Below are 18,613 nucleotides of genomic sequence, written 5' to 3' on the forward strand. Positions count from 1 at the left end.
AATTTGGTGCCCCCCGCCTCTCGCTTTTCATTCTAAGTCATTGTTGGGGTGCCCCTGCAGCACTTTCTTGGCTCGATGCCACTTGCGCTCCCCTAAATCTACCTCTACCCAGCACCTCTAAACACACTGCCCAGGCTTGTGCCCTTAATATTTTTTTTCTCTAACGGTGCACTCTTCCATTGTCTCTTGAGACAGAGGGTTGCCAACAAAAGGGGACAGGAGGAGCACAATTTCTGTTCTCATCCTGAAGCAAAGTTCTTAACCTGAAGCAGTATTTCTGGGTTAGCGGAGTCTGTAACCTGAAGCGTATGTAACCTGAGGTACCACTGTAAATTGATGAGATTCAGGACTGCGGCCTGACTCTCCATTATTTAAAAGGAAGCCGATTCAGTGCGCTAGGTTTGTTTTCTGATTTAATTTAATGAAATTTAGTTGTCTTCTGCTTTCGTACAGGTTCCCATCCCCACTAACTGCAGCAGTCCGAGTCTCTCCTCTCTTCTGAACTGTCTCTCATCTTGTAATCTTCGGCAGCGTCCCATTATTCTTCTCAAGTTGGGTGGCACTCTTCATTCCAACCATCCTAAGGTGGGGAGAAAAAGATGTAATCATTGCCCTCTGCACACACAATGGACATAAAATGTGACCAATGGCCAAAATAATGCACTAACTGCAGGTGTCATGCCTCCTTCCAGCTTGCATGTCCTACTGTCAATAACCAGTGCCAGATTTACGTATAAGCTAAATAAGCTATAGCTTAGGGCTCCACTCTCTTGGGGGCCCTAAAGAAATTTAAAGGGGAAAAAACTTGATGTACATTTCCAAAATACAGTGGTACCTCAGGTTAAGAACTGGAGGACTGTTCTTAACCTGAGGTACCACATTAGCTAATGGGGCCTCCTGCTGCCACCGCACAATTTCTGTTCTCATCCTGAAGCAAAGTTCTTAACCCGAAGTACTATTTCTGGGTTAGCGGAGTCTGTAACCTGAAGCATCTGTAACCTGAAGTGTCTGTAACCCGAGGTACCACTGTATAAGATAAAAACCAAATAAAATAAAACCTACATACAGCAACAGTGTTTTGTGTTGTGTAGGCTCCTATGATGTACCATACATATTTTGTTATGTGCGAATGGCTTTAGATACCTATTAGGTACATATATTACCATATAGCATATATTCAACACAAAAAACAGTGACAATTTGTTGTTGACAAAGAACAGCTGGACATATAAAGGGCCCCATTACCTTCAGTAGCTTAAAAGGTAAAGGTAAAGGACCCCTGACAGTTAAGTCTAGCCGCAGATGACTTGGGTTGTGGCGCCATCTCACTTTATAGGCCAAGGGAGCTGGCGTTTGTCCGCAGACAGTTTTTCTGGGTCATGTGGCCAGCATGGCTAAGCTGCTTCTGGCGAAACCAGAGCAGTGCGCGGAAACGCCATTTACCTTCCCACCAGAGTGGTACCTATTTATCTACTTGCACTTTGACGTGCTTTCGAACTGCTAGGTTGACAGGATCTGGGACCGAGCAATGGGAGCTCACCCCGTCACAGGGATTCAAACCACTGACCTTCTGATCAGCAAGCCCAAGAGGCTCAGTGGTTTAGACCACTTAGCTTAGGGCCTCATCAAACCTAAATCTGGCCCTGTCAATAACATGCCACATTTGGAAGATGGGGGATACAACACAAAGGCGGATTCTCTTTTGACATTATATAAAAGCTATTTACGGGGAGGGTGGGGGCAAATCTCTGAAATACCATATGAAACCCCCCCCCCCCCAGTAGCAGATTTGCCATAAAGTACTTGCATTATTCCTGTGCATGTATATTAGACCAGAATAATACTTAGGTTGCAATTCTATACCTACTTACCTGGGAGCAAGTCCTACTGAGCTCAATGTGACTTACTTCTGAGTAGATTTGCACAGGATTGTGCTGTTACAGTGTTGCTGTTTTTCAGTGATTCTCTCTCACAAAAGCTCAATAAATCTTTGCAACCCCTATTTTAAAAACCCTGTGTTATATATTTTTAATCCTGGATTGCATGTGGGAGGCTCATGTTGGGAGCTAGCCACTGAAGTGAAATCTAAAATGGAGATTTCACCCCTCACAGCTTATTCTCCTGGCGATAATGTTTCTGTCTTCCTTAACAACACCCAGGGTTTGGAGCAGTCATTTATTTATTTTTTTTCTTTTATACTAAGAAGTTATCCATTTAAAATTTCCCAAAAGGAAGATGTCGCAAATGACTGTCATTTCTTGGCTGGGCTGCAACGTTTACTGATACTCCCCAGGGCAGCTTTTCATCTTACAGGATGCATGGTTCTTTTTTTAAAGCATGTATTTCCAATACCAAGAGCCTGGCAACATTACAAAAAACAAATCTGTGTCACCTTTAATATTCTTGTGCTGACCTCTCAAATCTTGAACAATAGAGGACAGACTACATTCACTTCTGATCAACACTGGCGGCTGCCTATTATGGGGTGGGGTTCATCTTTTCCTAAATGTTTATGGTTCAATTATCAGAAGTACTGAAAGCCTCCTTATTGATAGGAAGGGGCAAATTAGTTAAGATCTTCTCGTTAAACTGCTGATTTACCATTTATTAGCACCTGGGTTTTCGAGAACAGAAGACACCTATCACAGCAGGCAGGGACACAGCGCTCTGTTTTATTCAGCATTCGTCTGGATTTGCCTGCACAAAATTTACACTGTCATTAAACCTACGCCCAGCTGTTATTGAGCAATTTATTCTGATTTGTTTAGGGGGCAGTTATTTGGCAACAAGCATTCGTCCTGATCTGCTTGCAGGGTGCTTACACCTCTTCCCGGTAACTATTTATTATTGATTTCTAAAAATATTTATATATCAGTGCATCATAAAACATATATCACAGCGGTTTACATTAATATGAAAAAAAACATAAAAGCAAACAATAAAATCATGAAAAGCTAAAAGCAAATTAAAAGTAAAAAGAAATCAAAAGCTCCATAGTATAATTAGGCAAATCTATGAAGGACTTCCTTTTCCCTCTCTCCTGGATCGTCTAATATTCAGCTTTATTGACTGGCCCTGGGTTCTAATTTTATGAGAATAATAGAGAATCACAGAATAGGAATGGACCCTGAGGATCAACAAGGGTTTCCCAAACTTTGGCCTCCAGCTGTTTTTGTACTACAGTTCCCATCATGCCTGATTACTGACCCTGCTAGCTGGGGATAATGGGAGTTGTAGTCCAAAAACAGCTGGAGACCTAAGTTTAGGAAACTCCCTGCAGTGCAGGAATATGCAGCTGTCCCTTATGGGGATCAAACCTACAGCCTTGGTGTGATCAACACCATGTTCTAACCGAGCTATTCATGAGAGAGGGAGAAGAACAGAATCTGGAATTTCTTTTTCTTACATTTTGTTTAACGCTTATTTAAATTTCATTCCACAACTGCACGAAACGATATTTACACAAAATGCAAACGTTAAATTACATAATTCACCAATGACACATCCAGTATGTTCCTACCAACACTTTTTACATTATCTCAAGAGATGAAAATGATTCCTTTCTCTTTCACGTAATCCTTTCTCTTTCATTTATGGTTTGCAATCGGGCCAACTCCAGCTTCCTCCACTGAATGGGAAATCATTCAAGGAGTCAGGCAGAAGTTTAGAAGTTGACTCATTTCAATCTACATGATCAGCAACATGAAGAGATAGCCTTTGAAGAATGGGGCTGAGTCATGCGTGATATTAGTCACAAAGGCTGAGATGGGGGTGGGGAATCTATGTGAGCTGAAAACAAGGATTTGGGTGGATATTTTTTTTAAAAAGCACCTTTGAGAGAGGAGACGTTGATACCATATCACAGTTTGAATCTGAAAGAAAAAGTAGACTTAGTAACTTTGACTGTTATTATATATTCCAGGCTTCCTCAACCTCAGCCCTCCAGATGTTTTTGGCCTACAACTCCCATGGTCCCTAGCTAGCAGGACCAGTGGTCAGGGATGATGGGAATTGTAGTTTCAAAACATCTGGAGGGCCAAGTTTGAGGAAGCCTGATATACTCTGTTCTCTCTCTCTCTCATGACTTAGATTTGATTATGGCTTTATTATTATTTATTAAATTTGTATACTGCCCTTCAGCCCTAGATCTCAGGGTGGTTCACAACATAAAAATACAATAAAAGAAACACAAAGCACATAATAAATATAAGAACAAAAGCAAACTAATAATCCCACTTCCCAACACATTTAAAAGGATTTCAGATGTTAATCGGCCAAATATCTGGTTGAAGAGGAACGTTTTTGCCTGGCGCCTAAAGATGTATAATGAAGGCACCAGTTGAACATTCCTGGGAAGAGCATTCCATAAACGGGGAGCCACCACAGAAAAGGCCCTTTCTCGTGTTGCCACCCTCCAGATCTCGCATGGAGGAGGCACACAAAGAAGGACTTCAAATGATGAGTGCAGAATCTGGGTTGGTTCATGTAGAGAGAGGCAGTCCTTGAGGTATTGTGGTCCTAAGCCATTTATCTGATTCATTTTCTTTTGCCTGTCAGCAACACTGAGAGCATTTATTTATTATTTATCAATCATCTTGTGTACCAACCTTCATTGCAAAGTACTGTACAGTGGTACCTCTGGTTAAGTACTTAATTCGTTCCGGAGGTCCGTTCTTAACCTCCGGCTTGTAAATAAATGACGGAAATAAATGTGTTTTCTAAAATTTCTTTTGCTTTGATTTTACCATGTCAAATGATGCTGTTAGCTGCCTAGGGTGTTATGCGTGGAAATGGAGCATCTAAATTTAATAAATACACGAAAGAGAGAGAGAATCTCTCCGATTACTAATTATGAAACACAAATATTAATCTGGCGGTAATCCTAAACACACTAATAAATACAGCTAGCCTATTGAGTTTGATGAAACTTCTGAGTAAACATGTTTAGAACTGCACTTATTATATAGTACAGTGGTGCCCCGCAAGACGAATGCCTCGCAAGCGGAAAACCCGCTAGACGAAAGGGTTTTCCGTTTTGGAGGCGCTTCGCAAAACGAATTTCCCTATGGGCTTGCTTCGCAAGACGAAAATGTCTTGCGAGTTCCTGCGGGTTTCCCCCCCTTTCCCCCCTTTTTCTAAGCCGCTAAGCTGCTTATCAGCTGATCCGCTAAGTCGCTAAGCCGCTAAAAGCCGCTAAAAGCCGCTAAAAGCCGCTAATAGCGCTAATCCGCTAAGCCGTCAATGGGCTTGCTTCGCAAGACGAAAAAACCGCTAGACAAAGAGACTCGCGGAACGGATTAATTTCGTCTTGCGAGGCACCACTGTACATAGAACAGATTCCAAACCGGCTCTGTAAATTTAGACCTGACAGCGAGGAATAATGGTCAAGAAAACATATGTGCCCTGGTCTAAGAAGAAAGGCAGGATATGAATTTAAAAATAAAATATAGTGGATCTGACTCAGAACGAATCAGCTTCCTGTGTCCTTTTGCTGGACCAGGACTACAGTCAGTTTCTACGTTTTTTGGCTGACTTTTAGCAATTCACTGACTCTCTCTCTAACCCACCTCTTGTAAAGATAAAATTGGAGAATGGTCTATATGTGTACTTTCCTCTCATCCTTTAGTGGAAGGGCTTAATAAAAATGTGATAATGAACTTTTCAAAATGTGTTTGTTTGCATACTGTTAGTGGGGGGAAACATTGTCCTTAATACAGTAGTAGGAGAATAATTTATTTTCTGGTACAGCTGCCTTCAAGGAAGGAAATTCTAGAACCGTTAGGCTTTCCTTGTACATAGTGCATACTTTCCTGAACATATGGCATAAACTGAAAAGAGCTGAAAATAAACCGGTGCAACTTGCAAAAGCCCTATGGCTCAGTGTGCTGACATTCTTTATTTCACCGTTAGTAGAAAACATTTGCCAAACTGTTCAGAAAACAACATGCCGTGTTTGTATTATGATGGAACGCTTCATTTTCAGTATGGACACGATCCAAGCTAAGCACCTTTAATGTTCCAATGATTTCAATGGGAAATATATTAAAACATGGACTTAATTCTTCCACTGAGGGCAACGGTACTTAATAGTGATAAATATGAGGATGGAGGAACCAAGAGCTCTTTGCAGGAAGAATGGGATATAAATGTGATTTTAATGTGAGGTGTGCCTATGAAAATATTCAGGCACTCCTAGTAAACCTACTTTCAGCCCCATATAGTAGCTTATTTCTTTGTCTAAACGGCGTTATTTTTTTGGGTGTCATGCTATCCAGGGCTGGGCAGTGCTCCCAAAATCAACATGACACAGGAACAGTGGAATTTCCCAGCCTTTTGTGCTGGTAGCCATCTTAATACAAAATATTTTTAAGCTCCTGTTTACTTACAGATATTTTTTGAATGGTCTATGAAGCCGTGGAAATACCCTAGCCTAGCAAAAAAGAGGAAATGCGAAGGCGTAAACCTGATCTTTAAAAGTGGGAAAGAAAATCTCAACTCCTTTGCAGAACCGTTTATTTGAATCCACTGAATGTTTATTGAGGCCTTTCTGCGACCAGCTTTTATTTTGATCCAATCTCTCTGCTGCTAGCAATACTCCCTTTCTCCAAAGGCCCCCCATTGTGGAGCTAAGGCTTGGACTTTTGCCTCATTTCGGTTTTTAGATACACAATAGGAAAGGGAAAAGAAAGGGGATTTTCCCTCCTTTTCTTTTCAGCCTGCTGAGTAAACATTCATCAGCAGGAATTCTTCAGGAAACTGGAGCTCTGGGGTTTTGCGGGGTCACCTGGCTCTGAACATCTAGCACCTCTGAACATAGATCATAAATCATAGAATTGTAGGGTTGGAAGGGATGACAAGAGCCATATGGTCCAACCCCCCTGTCATGCAGAAATATTTTGCCCAATGTGGGTCTCAAACCCACGACCCTGAGGTTAAGTCGTGCTCACGCTCTACCGACTGAGCTATCTGGGTGGGCAGTCTCATGCTGGTGTGCTGCTGCTTATATCAGTTCAGCCGTTTGGTGTGTTGGCAATGCTGATAATCCAACCCAGGAGCTGAATGAATTGCCAGATCGCTCGCTCACAGAAAGAAAAAGGAACAACCCAAAAGGAGCCATAAAATGGGAGGTTTACAGAGAGGTCCTCAAGGGTGTCTCTCTGAAAATATGCACCCCAGTCAGGCAGCAGAGGGTGTTTCTAGATGCTGAGCGCATGATCCAGGAGAAGCCAAGCGCTTTGATTTCGATAGAAGAGTTAAGCCAAGCATCACCTCTCTCCCACAATCCTATGTGCATGTTATGTACTGAGTTGAATAGGATCCAAAATGCAGCCGTCTGATTGGTCCTAGAACAATAGGATTCAGAATGCAGCAGTCTGATTGGTCCTAGAACAATGCAGCAGTCTGATTGGTCCGCAGGAGCCACCCAATCCAGCTCCAGGTGGAAGTGGATCTACAACCTGATTGGCCTACAGGAGAATCCCGGAATTAGCCAATCACGTGGGGCCCATTGTGTAAATAATGTATATAAAGCAGATATTTTGGGGGAACTTCCATTCCTCCTCACCACTACAAGCTGAATAAAGAGCATGAAATCCACTCTCGACTCCGAGTATATTTCAGTGCACTTTCTGAGAAGTAAGGCTCACTAAACTCAGTTCAGTTCCATTTGGACAGCTTTTCCAGAAGGTTAGGTTGAGAGGGTGACTGGCCCCAGGTCACCCAGTGAGCTTCATTTCATGGCTGAGTGGGGATTCGAACCCAGCTCTCCCAGGTCCCAGTCCAACACTCGAACCATTATGCCACACGGGCTCATGCTACGCAGCAGTGACTCAGCCAACTAAGCAACACAGCCCAACCATGGCCTCAGCTACTGACTCCAACTCCCATCATCGCTGACAACGGACCATGCTGACTGGGGCAGATGGTAGTTGTAGTCCAACAACACTGGGAGGGCACAGGGTTGGCTAACCCTGACATGCTGGTGTCACGCTAGTTCTGCTGCATGGCAAGATCACCTTGCAATCATTCCACTCTCCCTCCATAAACCCACACAAGATTCTATCAGGTTAGGGGAAACTGCTGCATTTGCTAATTTTAAAGGCTGGGAAGCAGGGAAGGAAAGGAGAAGGGGCTCAGGTCTGAAGATAGAGGCTGGGGGAAGAAGCTTTTTTATTTTAAATGTTTTAAAATATATATGGAATTTGCCATTAGTTCATCAGCGCCATCTAGTGCCACATTTGTGTAATGCACTTAAAACATATTTGCAGCTGCATAGCTGAGTCCACAATTTGGGAATCCAAAGTCAGCACTACTGCATGTGGCACAAGCACTTCCTAAAAAAACAAACCCAAAGTTAATGCACCTGGGAAAATAGCCAGTAAGCCATATTTTATTATAGGTCGGAGCAGTTAAGGAAGATGCAAAAGGAACTTGTTTTATGAGTGGCAGCAACTGTGGAAGAAGTGAGGAGGACAGAGTGTGCACCGATGTTATTTCCTGGAAATAGGTATCAGATTTAACAAGGAAATCTTTGCATCCCTCATCACTAAATGCTGGCAGCGTCTCTTGTTTGCCTAAGGCTCAGGGAATTGTGTGCCTCCAGCCTCCATGCTAGATTTAACTTGAGCCATATAGCATAAGAATGCATAGTTTATAAATATCATGGTATATATATATATATATATATATATATATATATATATATATCCAAGGTGCTTGAGAACAGCGGACGAGCCTAGCCTGATATGAGTTCTGCATTATTTTTTCAAGTGCTTAGTTGACAACAATTTAAATAGAAGCTTGCTCTTTGGGTCAAATAAGAACTTGGCATACAGCAAGACCAGATATTCTGCACTGAGAAGGAACTAAATAAAGGAATCACACAACACCAGGAAGATTGGATTTTGCCACAGTCAGGGCTGACACCAGACATCAGGGGACTAGTAGTAGTAGTAGTAGTAACAACAACAGAAGAAGAAGAAGAAGAAGAAGAAGAAGAAGAAGAAGAAGAAGAAGAAGAAGAAGAAGAAGTATTCTGTCCATCTGACTGGTTTGCCCCAGTCACTCTGGGCGGCTTCTAGCAGAATATAAAAGAGCAAATGATACATCAGACATCAAAAACTTCCCGATACAGGGCTACCTTCAGATGTCTACAGAAGTTGCATAACTGGTTATTTGTTGGACATCTGAGCAGGCCCTCTGCCTGGTTCCCTGCAACTTCGCTTCTCGCAGTGAGGGAACCTCCAGAAGGTCCACCCTCAGAGATGCTCCTTCAGGTATACAGGGCCACAGCCGTTTAGGGTTACAAAGGTCAGAGCAGTGCTCCCAATGAGACGCCACCCCAACCCCCCCCCACCAGTGCTGGCCCATCTTGTTTCGCCACCTGAGGCACAATAAGAATGGCTCCCCTGCCCCACCACTGCACCCCTCCCCACTCCCACTGTTTGCTCCACCATTTCCACCACAACTGGAATGTGTCCCTCTCTTGTAAACTTGAGAAGGGAGCATCAAGAGAAGGGGTTTTCCACAAGGCCTTCCACTTGTCTTCCCCGCCTCTGGAATGGCACAGAAACTCAGTAAGAATTTCGGACGTTGTTCCGGTAAGCCGACGTTTTGTTGCTAAAGAACTTAGTCATCGACCTCCTTCAGGTTTAACAAACTGAAGGACATTGTTATGTACTGAAGTTCTCACCCTGGGCCAGCAGGGGGATAGTGTAGATAGTTATGCAAATGAAGGATAGAAAGTGACGTTCAGTGATTGGATAGTTTGTATGCAAATGAAGGATCGAAAGTGACGTTCAGTGATTGGATAGTTTTAGAAAATGGCAACAGTTACATTGTTTTGGAGCTCTATATAAGCAGGCTGACTGAGCTCCTCAGTCAGTTCTGTTCCAGCTTACAAATAAAGAGCTGCTTTGGAAGAATCGCTGTGTCGTCTGCTATGTCTACCCACAACTTAACAGACATCATCCTCTTTCTATGCTCCCCTGATGGAAACATGCAGATGGGGACAGATATACCCCTGCTTAAAGTCCTTTACATACTGTCTTATCTTGTATATTATTTACTACAAAGCTCGATGACTAAGATCTTTAGCGACAAAATGTCAGATTACCGGAACAACGTCCAAGCACTGAATCACTGTTATATCACAAGTGGATTCTTTATTACTGCGTTTGCAATTGTTCAAGATAAAATCTATTTTTGAAAGAGAAGAAATGAGCACTGAACCACTGGTGTATTACAAGCAAACTCTTTATTTACTGTGTTTGCTATTGCTTAAGATAAAACCAATTTGGGAAGGAAACTACTTTTGCCATTTTTAATGGATATTTATCGTTTGTTTACAGATAGCTGCCTTGGTGATATTATCTTGTGTCGATTGCAGTAGTCATCGTATCCCCACCCTGTTCGCTGTTTTATTGTTAGGAGCCAGCAAGGGTCAGAATTGATGCTGGGCTCCCAGCATGCGATTTGCTGAACTGCACACCTGCCATGTATATCGCAAACTGGGAGGAAGCTGCAGTTTCCCTGTATAGGAAAGTTTTTAATGTTTGATGTTTTATTGTGTTTTTAATATTTTGTTGGGAGCCCAACAAAATCATCATCACCAACAATAATAAATTGTATTAAAATAATATATTTTCTATAAAAATATATAATATATAATTATGAAACTAATTACAATATAAGTATAATATTGCATCTGTTTCTGCTGGGTGCAAAATAAGTCCTGAACGTATTGCTGTAGGTGCTGCCTACTCAAATGCCAAGAGATCCAGGGGCAGATGGAGCAGACTAGGAAGAACTTGATGCCACGGAGAGCTGTTTGACAGTGGAACGGTCTTCCTTGGGAGGTGGTGGACTCTGCTTCCTTGGAGGTTTTTAAGCAGAGGTTGGATGGACATCTGTCATGGATGCTTTAGCTGAGACTACTGCATTGCAGGGGGGTTGGTCTAGGGTTTCCATACGTCCAGAATTTCCCAGACATAGCCAGGATTCTGCCATCGTTAGCAGTTTCCGGGCGGGAATCTGGATGTATGGCAGCCCATGTCAGCAGTGTAGATCTTGGCGATTTCCCATAAAAAATACTGTCTTTTTTGCTCTATAGGATGCACCTGACCATAGGACGCACCTTGTTTTAGAGGGGGAGAACAAGAAAAAAAAATTCTCCCCCTCTCTGCGCAGCGCCCCTTCAGCAAGGCGGCAGGAGAAACAAAACCCCTTCCATTTCTCCTCCCGCTTAGCTGAAGGGGCGCTGCGCCTTAGCTGAAGGGGCACCTACCCTTCAGCGAATGGAATCCAAAGCCTCTGGAGCACAGCAGGAGCTCCCATTGCACTCCAGAAGCTTCAGGCGGCAATCCCTGAAGCCTGGAGAGTGAGAGGGGTCAGTGCGCACCGACCCCTCTCGCTCTCCAGGCTTCAGCGAAAGCAACGCAAAGCCTCCAGAGCGCGGCAGGAGCGCTCCCACTGCGCTTCGGGGGCTTTGCATTGCTATCGCTGAAGCCAAGGAGCCTGCATTCGCTCCATAGGAGTCACACACATTTCCCCTTAATTTTTGGAGGGGAAAATGTGCATCTTATAGAGCAAAAAATACGGTAGCTGAAAAATGTTTTGTTTTGTTTTGTTTAGATTTGGGAGGGAAAGCTCAACAACTTTGGGCAAAACTAAGAGAAGCTCAACAACTTTTCTCCCCACAGCAAAAAAAGAGCTCAGCAACTTTGCCCAATAAAGCTCAGCAACTTTTGTGTCCGGATTTTCACTTTTTGAAAGATGGCAACCCTAGGTTGGACCAATTGACCCAACTCTATGATTCTATGATAGGGTGCCTGGACTCGAAGCCGGAGGATGCAGCTATCCCTTTACATCTTTTGACACTTCTTTGCCTTTGGGGGCCAAAGGAGATAAAGCAGTTGCAGTATATAGGCCCTTCTCTCTCTTGGGCCCATTGCACAAGGGCTAGACTCCAGGCATGTCACACAACAAGCGAGGGAGTTGGCAAGGACTGAGCAAGACAAGGTGTGCCTGCTTTATTTCCTCCCACATCAGGAGATTCAGTTACTTAGGGACAGCTTTCAGACTATGCTGAAAGCAAAGGGGGAAATAAGCAGGATGTTCAGGAGTCAGGAAGTCAGGGCTTCAGTGTTCTGCGTGTTGCTTAACATCCCTCACTATGATTAGCAGAAACACACACACACACACACACACACACACGGAAATATGCTTAGTTCACAAGGTTAATCTGTCTTGCCAAATTAGGCTTCTTAGGCACAGGGTTTGGTAAAGAGATTTCATTCTCTTTAAGCTCAGAGCATACATGGTTTGTGGCCATTTCCTGGAACCGTTAGCTTTCAATGAAGGCAGGGGTCTGCGACCTCTGTGGACCCAGGGAAATATTTATCGAAGGGGGGGGGGGAAACCTAAGAAACTGTTGTGAGCACCACAAAATACCCATTTCACCAACAGGGAGAAAATGGCAATGTTTAGAACGTTTTCCCCTCCACCCAAACCCAGGCAGAATGCTGTTAAAAATAAAACACACAGGGTTGGTGGGTGGAATCAGACAACATCCCGCCAAAAACAAGCAACAAACAACTCCACACCCAAAGCCATTAAAAAAGGGGGGTGCAAGACAGAAGAATGGCATCTGAGATGGATGCTTTGGCCTAGATTCCAGCATTGCCGGGGTTGGACTAGATGATCCTTGGGACTGCTTCCAACTATGATTCTATAGGGCCTCAACAGATGCCATGGTCTGAGAGTGCCATGGTACCCAGGGGCATATTTGGGACCCCAGATGTAGGAGTTGATGATCTCAGTTTGAAAAATCCCCCACAGGATAACATTGCTGGCATTATTTACAATTTCTGGGACCATGGGAGCTCATTAAACTTCAATCCCAGGGATCTGTAAACTAATCTCTCCCACTCTGAGTGGGAAAATCCCTACTGATTTCCATCTCTTCTACTTTAAGTCCCATTCTTTTAAGTGCAGCCATTGTTCTGGTTACTTTAATCAGCAGGGATTTCCAGTGCAATGTTATATTCCCAAATAAGGTTGGAATCTGCTTGTTTTGGCTACTCAAAACTACAGGAGATGTTGGAGATGACTGACTGAATCTCCAGTCTAAATCTTTGTAAAGAGCAGGGGCAGGAGGACTGAAACAATAATGCTGGGAGAATTTTGTGGGGACCATTTTCCTGAAGAAAACCACCCCTCTGCAGCTGCTATTTGCCCTGTTAAGGGGCAGCGTACAAAACAAACATGAAAGTTTTCCTCCATTGCCATAGATGTGACCCTAATCTTCCCATACATACTTTCCCCAGACTTTTCAAGGCAAAAGAGATACACATCCATAGGGTTTTCTTTAGTTTGGCTCTCAGCTCAGCTCTCTGCCGGTTAATGAAGGTAAAGTTTGAGCTTAGATTTAGGGCCTCACAGGTAGTATTTGCTAGCAATGGCTGTGTCAAAAAACTACAGAAGAGAATAATATAGATTGGCCTGCACAACTTGTGAGTCCACCAGCCCCAAGGCAGCCAACCATCCACATAACGTGGCCTTCTAGGTGCATGACAGCATCCCTTGTTTTTCGTTTGTTTGTTTTTCAATTCCCAACAGGCAGCAAAACAAGGTGGCTTCTAGATACCTTGGTGTGGGCCACCATCCATGGTTGGTCAGTTATGCTTGGCTTGGTGAGGAGGAGCCATATAATTTGTGCAGACCTGTCAGAAATCATTGAAGAAAACTAGACGGGTAGTCTCATATCCTGCAAGTGTCCCAGAAAAACTGGGACATCCCGTTTCCCACCCCTATGAGAGCACGGTGGCCATTTGGGGCACCATGATTTTGCCCCAAAACAGCTCTACTTTCAGGGCTGCAATCTCACTCCATGCCCCCAAATGTGTGTTTTGGGGCACTGTGACAGCACACAGCACCCCCCAGAAAGCATGTTTTTTTGGCTCTGTGATCTTGTGTGGGTCACACGGGAACACCAACGGGAAGACACGCAACCTACTTTGGGGACTCAAAATGTTGGCAGGTATGCAGTCTCCCTGTCCTCTTCCTTGTCTCTCTTTCTTTGGCCAAAGCTGTTGAGCCGAAAAATCAACACTTCCAATATGGGCTGCCATAGGCCCAGATTTCCATGGACACTTTAGCCGCTATTTGATACTTTCACCCGGATGCCATTTCGACGGACGAATCCTGACTATGTATGGCAACCCTATCAGAATGATCAAAGCCAGAAAGATTATTGACCATGCCTTCTATTTCAGTTTGTATTTATTTTGCCCCACTGTTGGAGCAGCAGCCAATGTTTCATCCATAAGCACATGTCTGTTCAAAGTTCACAGAAGTTTCCTGTTCCCTCCTCTCCTCTGCAGCCAAGCTCCTATCCTAAGGGTCAAGGGCCCCTCCTGGGCAATGTAGGGTGGCCTGCAAGAGGCTTCTGCAGGAGCAGAGAATCACCTAGTATTGGATTGGTTGAAGACTGATTTGGGGGCAATTCCCTCTTTGCCCAGCAGCCCACTGCACCTTGTTCCACACTATCCAGTAGACCACACTGAGAAGATTTCAATGGGCTGCAAGAGGCAGGAGGGGAACAAAACATTTCTTCCTTGAACTTCTTTAAAATAACTCATTTAAGGTTTCAAGCATGTGTCTCTTATAGCTCAAGCTCACTCATGCCTAGGCATAAAAGGTCCATTAGGTCCAGTCGTGGCCGACTCTGGGGTTGCGGAGCTCGTCTCGCTTTATTGGCCGAGGGAGCTGGCGTACAGCTTCCGGGTCATGTGGCCAGCATGACTAAGCCGCTTCTGGCGAACCAGAGCAGCGCACGGAAATGCCGTTTACCTTCCCGCCGGAACGGTACCTATTTATCTACTTGCACTTTGACGTGCTTTCGAACTGCTAGGTTGGCAGAAGTAGGGACCGAGCAATGGGAGCTCAACCCATCGTGGGGATTTGAACCACTGACTTTCTGATTGGCAAGTCCTAGGCTCTGTGGTTTAACCCACAGCGCCACCCGCGTCCCTATGCCTAAGCATAATTCATAGTAAATAAGATCTCGTGTTACTTTAAAGACTAATGGCTGAATCAAGACCAAGTTAAGTGAATCCATAGTGCAAATATCAATAGGTCATGTTAGTCGTGGCTTAATTTAAATCCCACTGATTTAAATTTGCTCAGTTTCAAAAATTTACTGTGGCCTAAACTTTCAAAGAGCAAAGCCGGTGCAGCAAATCTGTGGTCTTCCACCAGCAGCCATTGGTCCCAGCCAGCATGGCCAATGGTCATAGATGTACTGTGTGTGTGGCTTTGTGCGTTAAGATGTGCCTGTTGGTTTGTCTGTTCTAAAAAAAGAACAGAGAAAGCAACCTCCAGAAAAATGCCAGAGACAAATTACTTCTCAATTTCAACGTAGCCAACCTGCTAGGCGGAATCTGCCTGAGGAACAGCACCATCTAGCTTCACTCCTTATAGATGTCAAGAAAAAGCCTCCATGGTTCAAAGATATTCCGATCACTTAGAACCGGTTCCTATGTAAAGGGAAGGGGTTATTTACTTTTTCCACGACCCAAGATCGTCTAGAGAGCCCAAGGAGCTGATGGAAGGAACAAGGGCACAATCATGAGAGAACTCAGAAAAATGGGCAGGGAGCGGCAAAATGTGTTTATAGCATTTTGAAGGAAGCAAATAATACAAACATTAGCGTAACTGGATTTTTAACAGAGGAGTGTTCAGGCAAAGGTGGGAATTCATTGCCTTTCTATGTCACGCCTTGTTTCGTGTGAAAACTAAAGATCAATTTGCAGATTATTTTTGCTTTCAGGCAGGGGTAAAATGAAAAATTCCACTTTGGGTGAAAGCCAAGCAGCTTGTGTCTCTCTAGCCCAACTCTATGGTGTAGAACAGACACTCTGGCCTTATCGCATTGCCCCATAATGGAAAGGATTGGATTCTGCGATCCATTGCTGCCACTACGTGAATGCAATTCATTTCTCTCTAGGCCTGTCAATAAATGGCAGGAGTATCGGCCACCAGCCAGATTTAGGCAGCCTAGAATCGTAGGTTATATATTAATGCATTATCTTCCATAAAATGAAGTATAAGCCTTCTGTGTATTAACAAAAGCATCTATGATTCACATGCTACCTGAGGTCTCTCCTGTACAATGAATGTGTCATCAAAGGTTCCTTCTTTGCCTCTGTTCCATCTGCTTAACCTTACTTTTCTTTCTCATCATGTTCCTGCTGGTACTAAGCGAGCCCCGAAACCTAGTAAACTCTTATTTCTGTTCACCGTCAGCCTTCTGATGTCATGGCGGGTCTTTGTTACCCTTTTGAATGAGTCAGAAGCCCACACGCCAGGCTTCATACCTTTCATGTCATAAAAGTTCCTAGCCAGCCTCAGGCTACAGAATTTAGCTACGTGGAGAAAATGGGAAAACCAGATTCTATGCTGCATTTCTGAGGTCAATGGGCAACTTTGGGCAAGAGGACTGTAACGATTTTTGACATACGCACTTTTGATCGTGCAGGATGCTTGAACAGTTCGCTGTACTGTTCAAATGAGGGGAGGAGGAAATAAACGACCCCGTACTTAATCTGCCACCTCAGAAATGATGTTGTGCTGCAGAAATGGTGCCTATTCTAAGACTGGGTGAATCTGTTCATTTCAGTTTCTCCCCGTTTCTAATTTTTCCAGTCTGAAATTCAGTTCACCACATTTTCACACCAGTCTGATTTTTAAAAATGCAATTTAACAGCATTTGAGTTCAAAAAATTGCAAAGCAATTTCCCCCAATATAATGCATGTGATGGTACACGTTACCCAGTATATGCATTTTTGTAAATGGCTGGCAGGTGGACCTGAGTGAAGCCTGCTTCCCTCAGGTCCACTCCCCCAAAACCATGTCCCCCAGGCCACCATGGATTGGCTAGTTTGAATATCAGGTTTGGCGAAGGGCGTTAAGCGGCCATTTTGTACACATTACTTGTTTGGAGAACTGCAAAATCTGGAGAAGTGCAAATTTCAAAGAATGGCTGTGTCGGTTCACATATTCTGTGAGCCGCCCTGAGATCTTATGATGAAGGGCAGTATATAAATCTGATAAAATATATTAATAAATAATTGTTCTGAAAGTGCAAATTAAGTAGATCTTCAAAGCCAAACTGAATAGAATTTCTCCCCATCTGTCATGTGTTCATATCACCATATACAACATGTGACATATCAACACTACATAACTGGGTAAATGGAAAAGCATTGCAGTTGAGTGGACATTATGGTCTTGGTTGCATGTCATGATAAGCAGCAAATTGTGTTGAATCATGGTTATGAATGTGCCTCTCCCTGCTATGTGGGTCCCTGCGCAAGCTATACCATGGCTTGCCATGTCATCTGAACCCAAACCATAGTTCGTTTGTTCAAAACAAGTGATTGCCCATGAGCCATAATACAGAAATAAACCTTTCTGGCTTGCCACTTGTGGCTTGTTCGAAACAAACAAACATGTCTCCGTCTAGGTTCAGATGAGCTGAGAAGTCACAATTTGGCTTATTTGAGTCATATGTGCATCACACATCTGAGACAGGGAGAAAAGCTGTTCAGCACTCATCTTGCTTTCAGGCCAAAGGAGCTGGTGTTTATCCGCAGACAGCTTTCCGGATCATGTGGCCAGCATGACTAAACCACTTCTGGCACAACGGAACACCGTGACAGAAACCAGAGTGCACGGAAACACCGTTTACCAGAGTGCACGGAAACACCGTTTACCTTTCCGTCGCAGCAGTACCTATTTATCTACTTGCACTTTGACGTGCTTTCGAACTGCTAGGCTGGCAGGAACTGGGACAGCAATGGGAGCTCACCCCATCACAGGGATTCAAACTGCCAACCATCTGATTGGCAAGTCCAAGAAGCTCGTGGTTTAGACCACAGTGCCGCCTGTGTTGGCAGGGGAGCAGTATGTTCACAATTAAAGCATGGTTTAAGATAAACTGGAGTTTATAGTGACCTGGGAACCAGGCCATTGGATTCATGCAGACAAGTTATCACATGTTACCATCAACATGGGACAACGGAGCCGCAGTATCAGAAAAAATGGCTTCCCACTCTGGTTCCTTTCACAGCTAGGGCCACCCCAAAATTCAACACACATCAGTTTCAATAGTTCCTGGAATGTCTGTGGATATTAAATAAAACTGGAAATGCATGATGTATAACTAGTTAACAGAGGATGAGAGCTGTCACGACTCTACTAAATATCGAGTTCTGAGCAGATGCTTGGTTGTTTACTGCCAACTTTGAAGTACGGTTACAGCTTGACATTGAAAACGGGTGAGATTTTGCTTAGTTTTCCATTTGTTTGTTTCTTTTAAAGTGCACATTCTTTAAAAACAGCCTCCAAGAAAAAGGATGGCATTTTATAGAATTTTTTTAAAAGGCACTCTCTCTCTCTCTCTCTATCTCTATCTCTATCTCTATCTCTATCTCTATCTCTATCTCTATCTCTATCTCTATCTCTATCTCTCTATCTATCTACTTTGATTCCCAAATCCTTTTAGATGCTGTACTGTGAAGAACAGAGACAGGAAAGGAAAACCTTTAGACA

At 43.7% G+C, this 18,613-nt stretch overlaps 1 protein-coding gene across 5 annotated transcripts in view; it reads right to left on the reverse strand.

Annotated features, from left to right (window-relative positions):
- Positions 1-400: 400 nt before the first annotated feature.
- The window catches only part of CDC14A (cell division cycle 14A), a 94,535-nt gene continuing 76,322 nt past the window's right edge, over positions 401-18,613 (reverse strand). For all 5 annotated transcript variants that reach the window (XM_079981404.1, XM_079981406.1, XM_079981402.1 and 2 more), the window contains one exon: positions 401-580. In XM_079981404.1, the coding sequence (XP_079837530.1) occupies positions 548-580 (33 nt within the window). In that variant the 3' untranslated portion in view covers positions 401-547. The remainder of the gene's footprint in view (positions 581-18,613) is intronic.

This window comes from Podarcis cretensis (assembly GCF_951804945.1).
Source record: "Podarcis cretensis genome assembly, chromosome: 6".
NCBI lineage: Eukaryota > Metazoa > Chordata > Lepidosauria > Squamata > Lacertidae > Podarcis > Podarcis cretensis.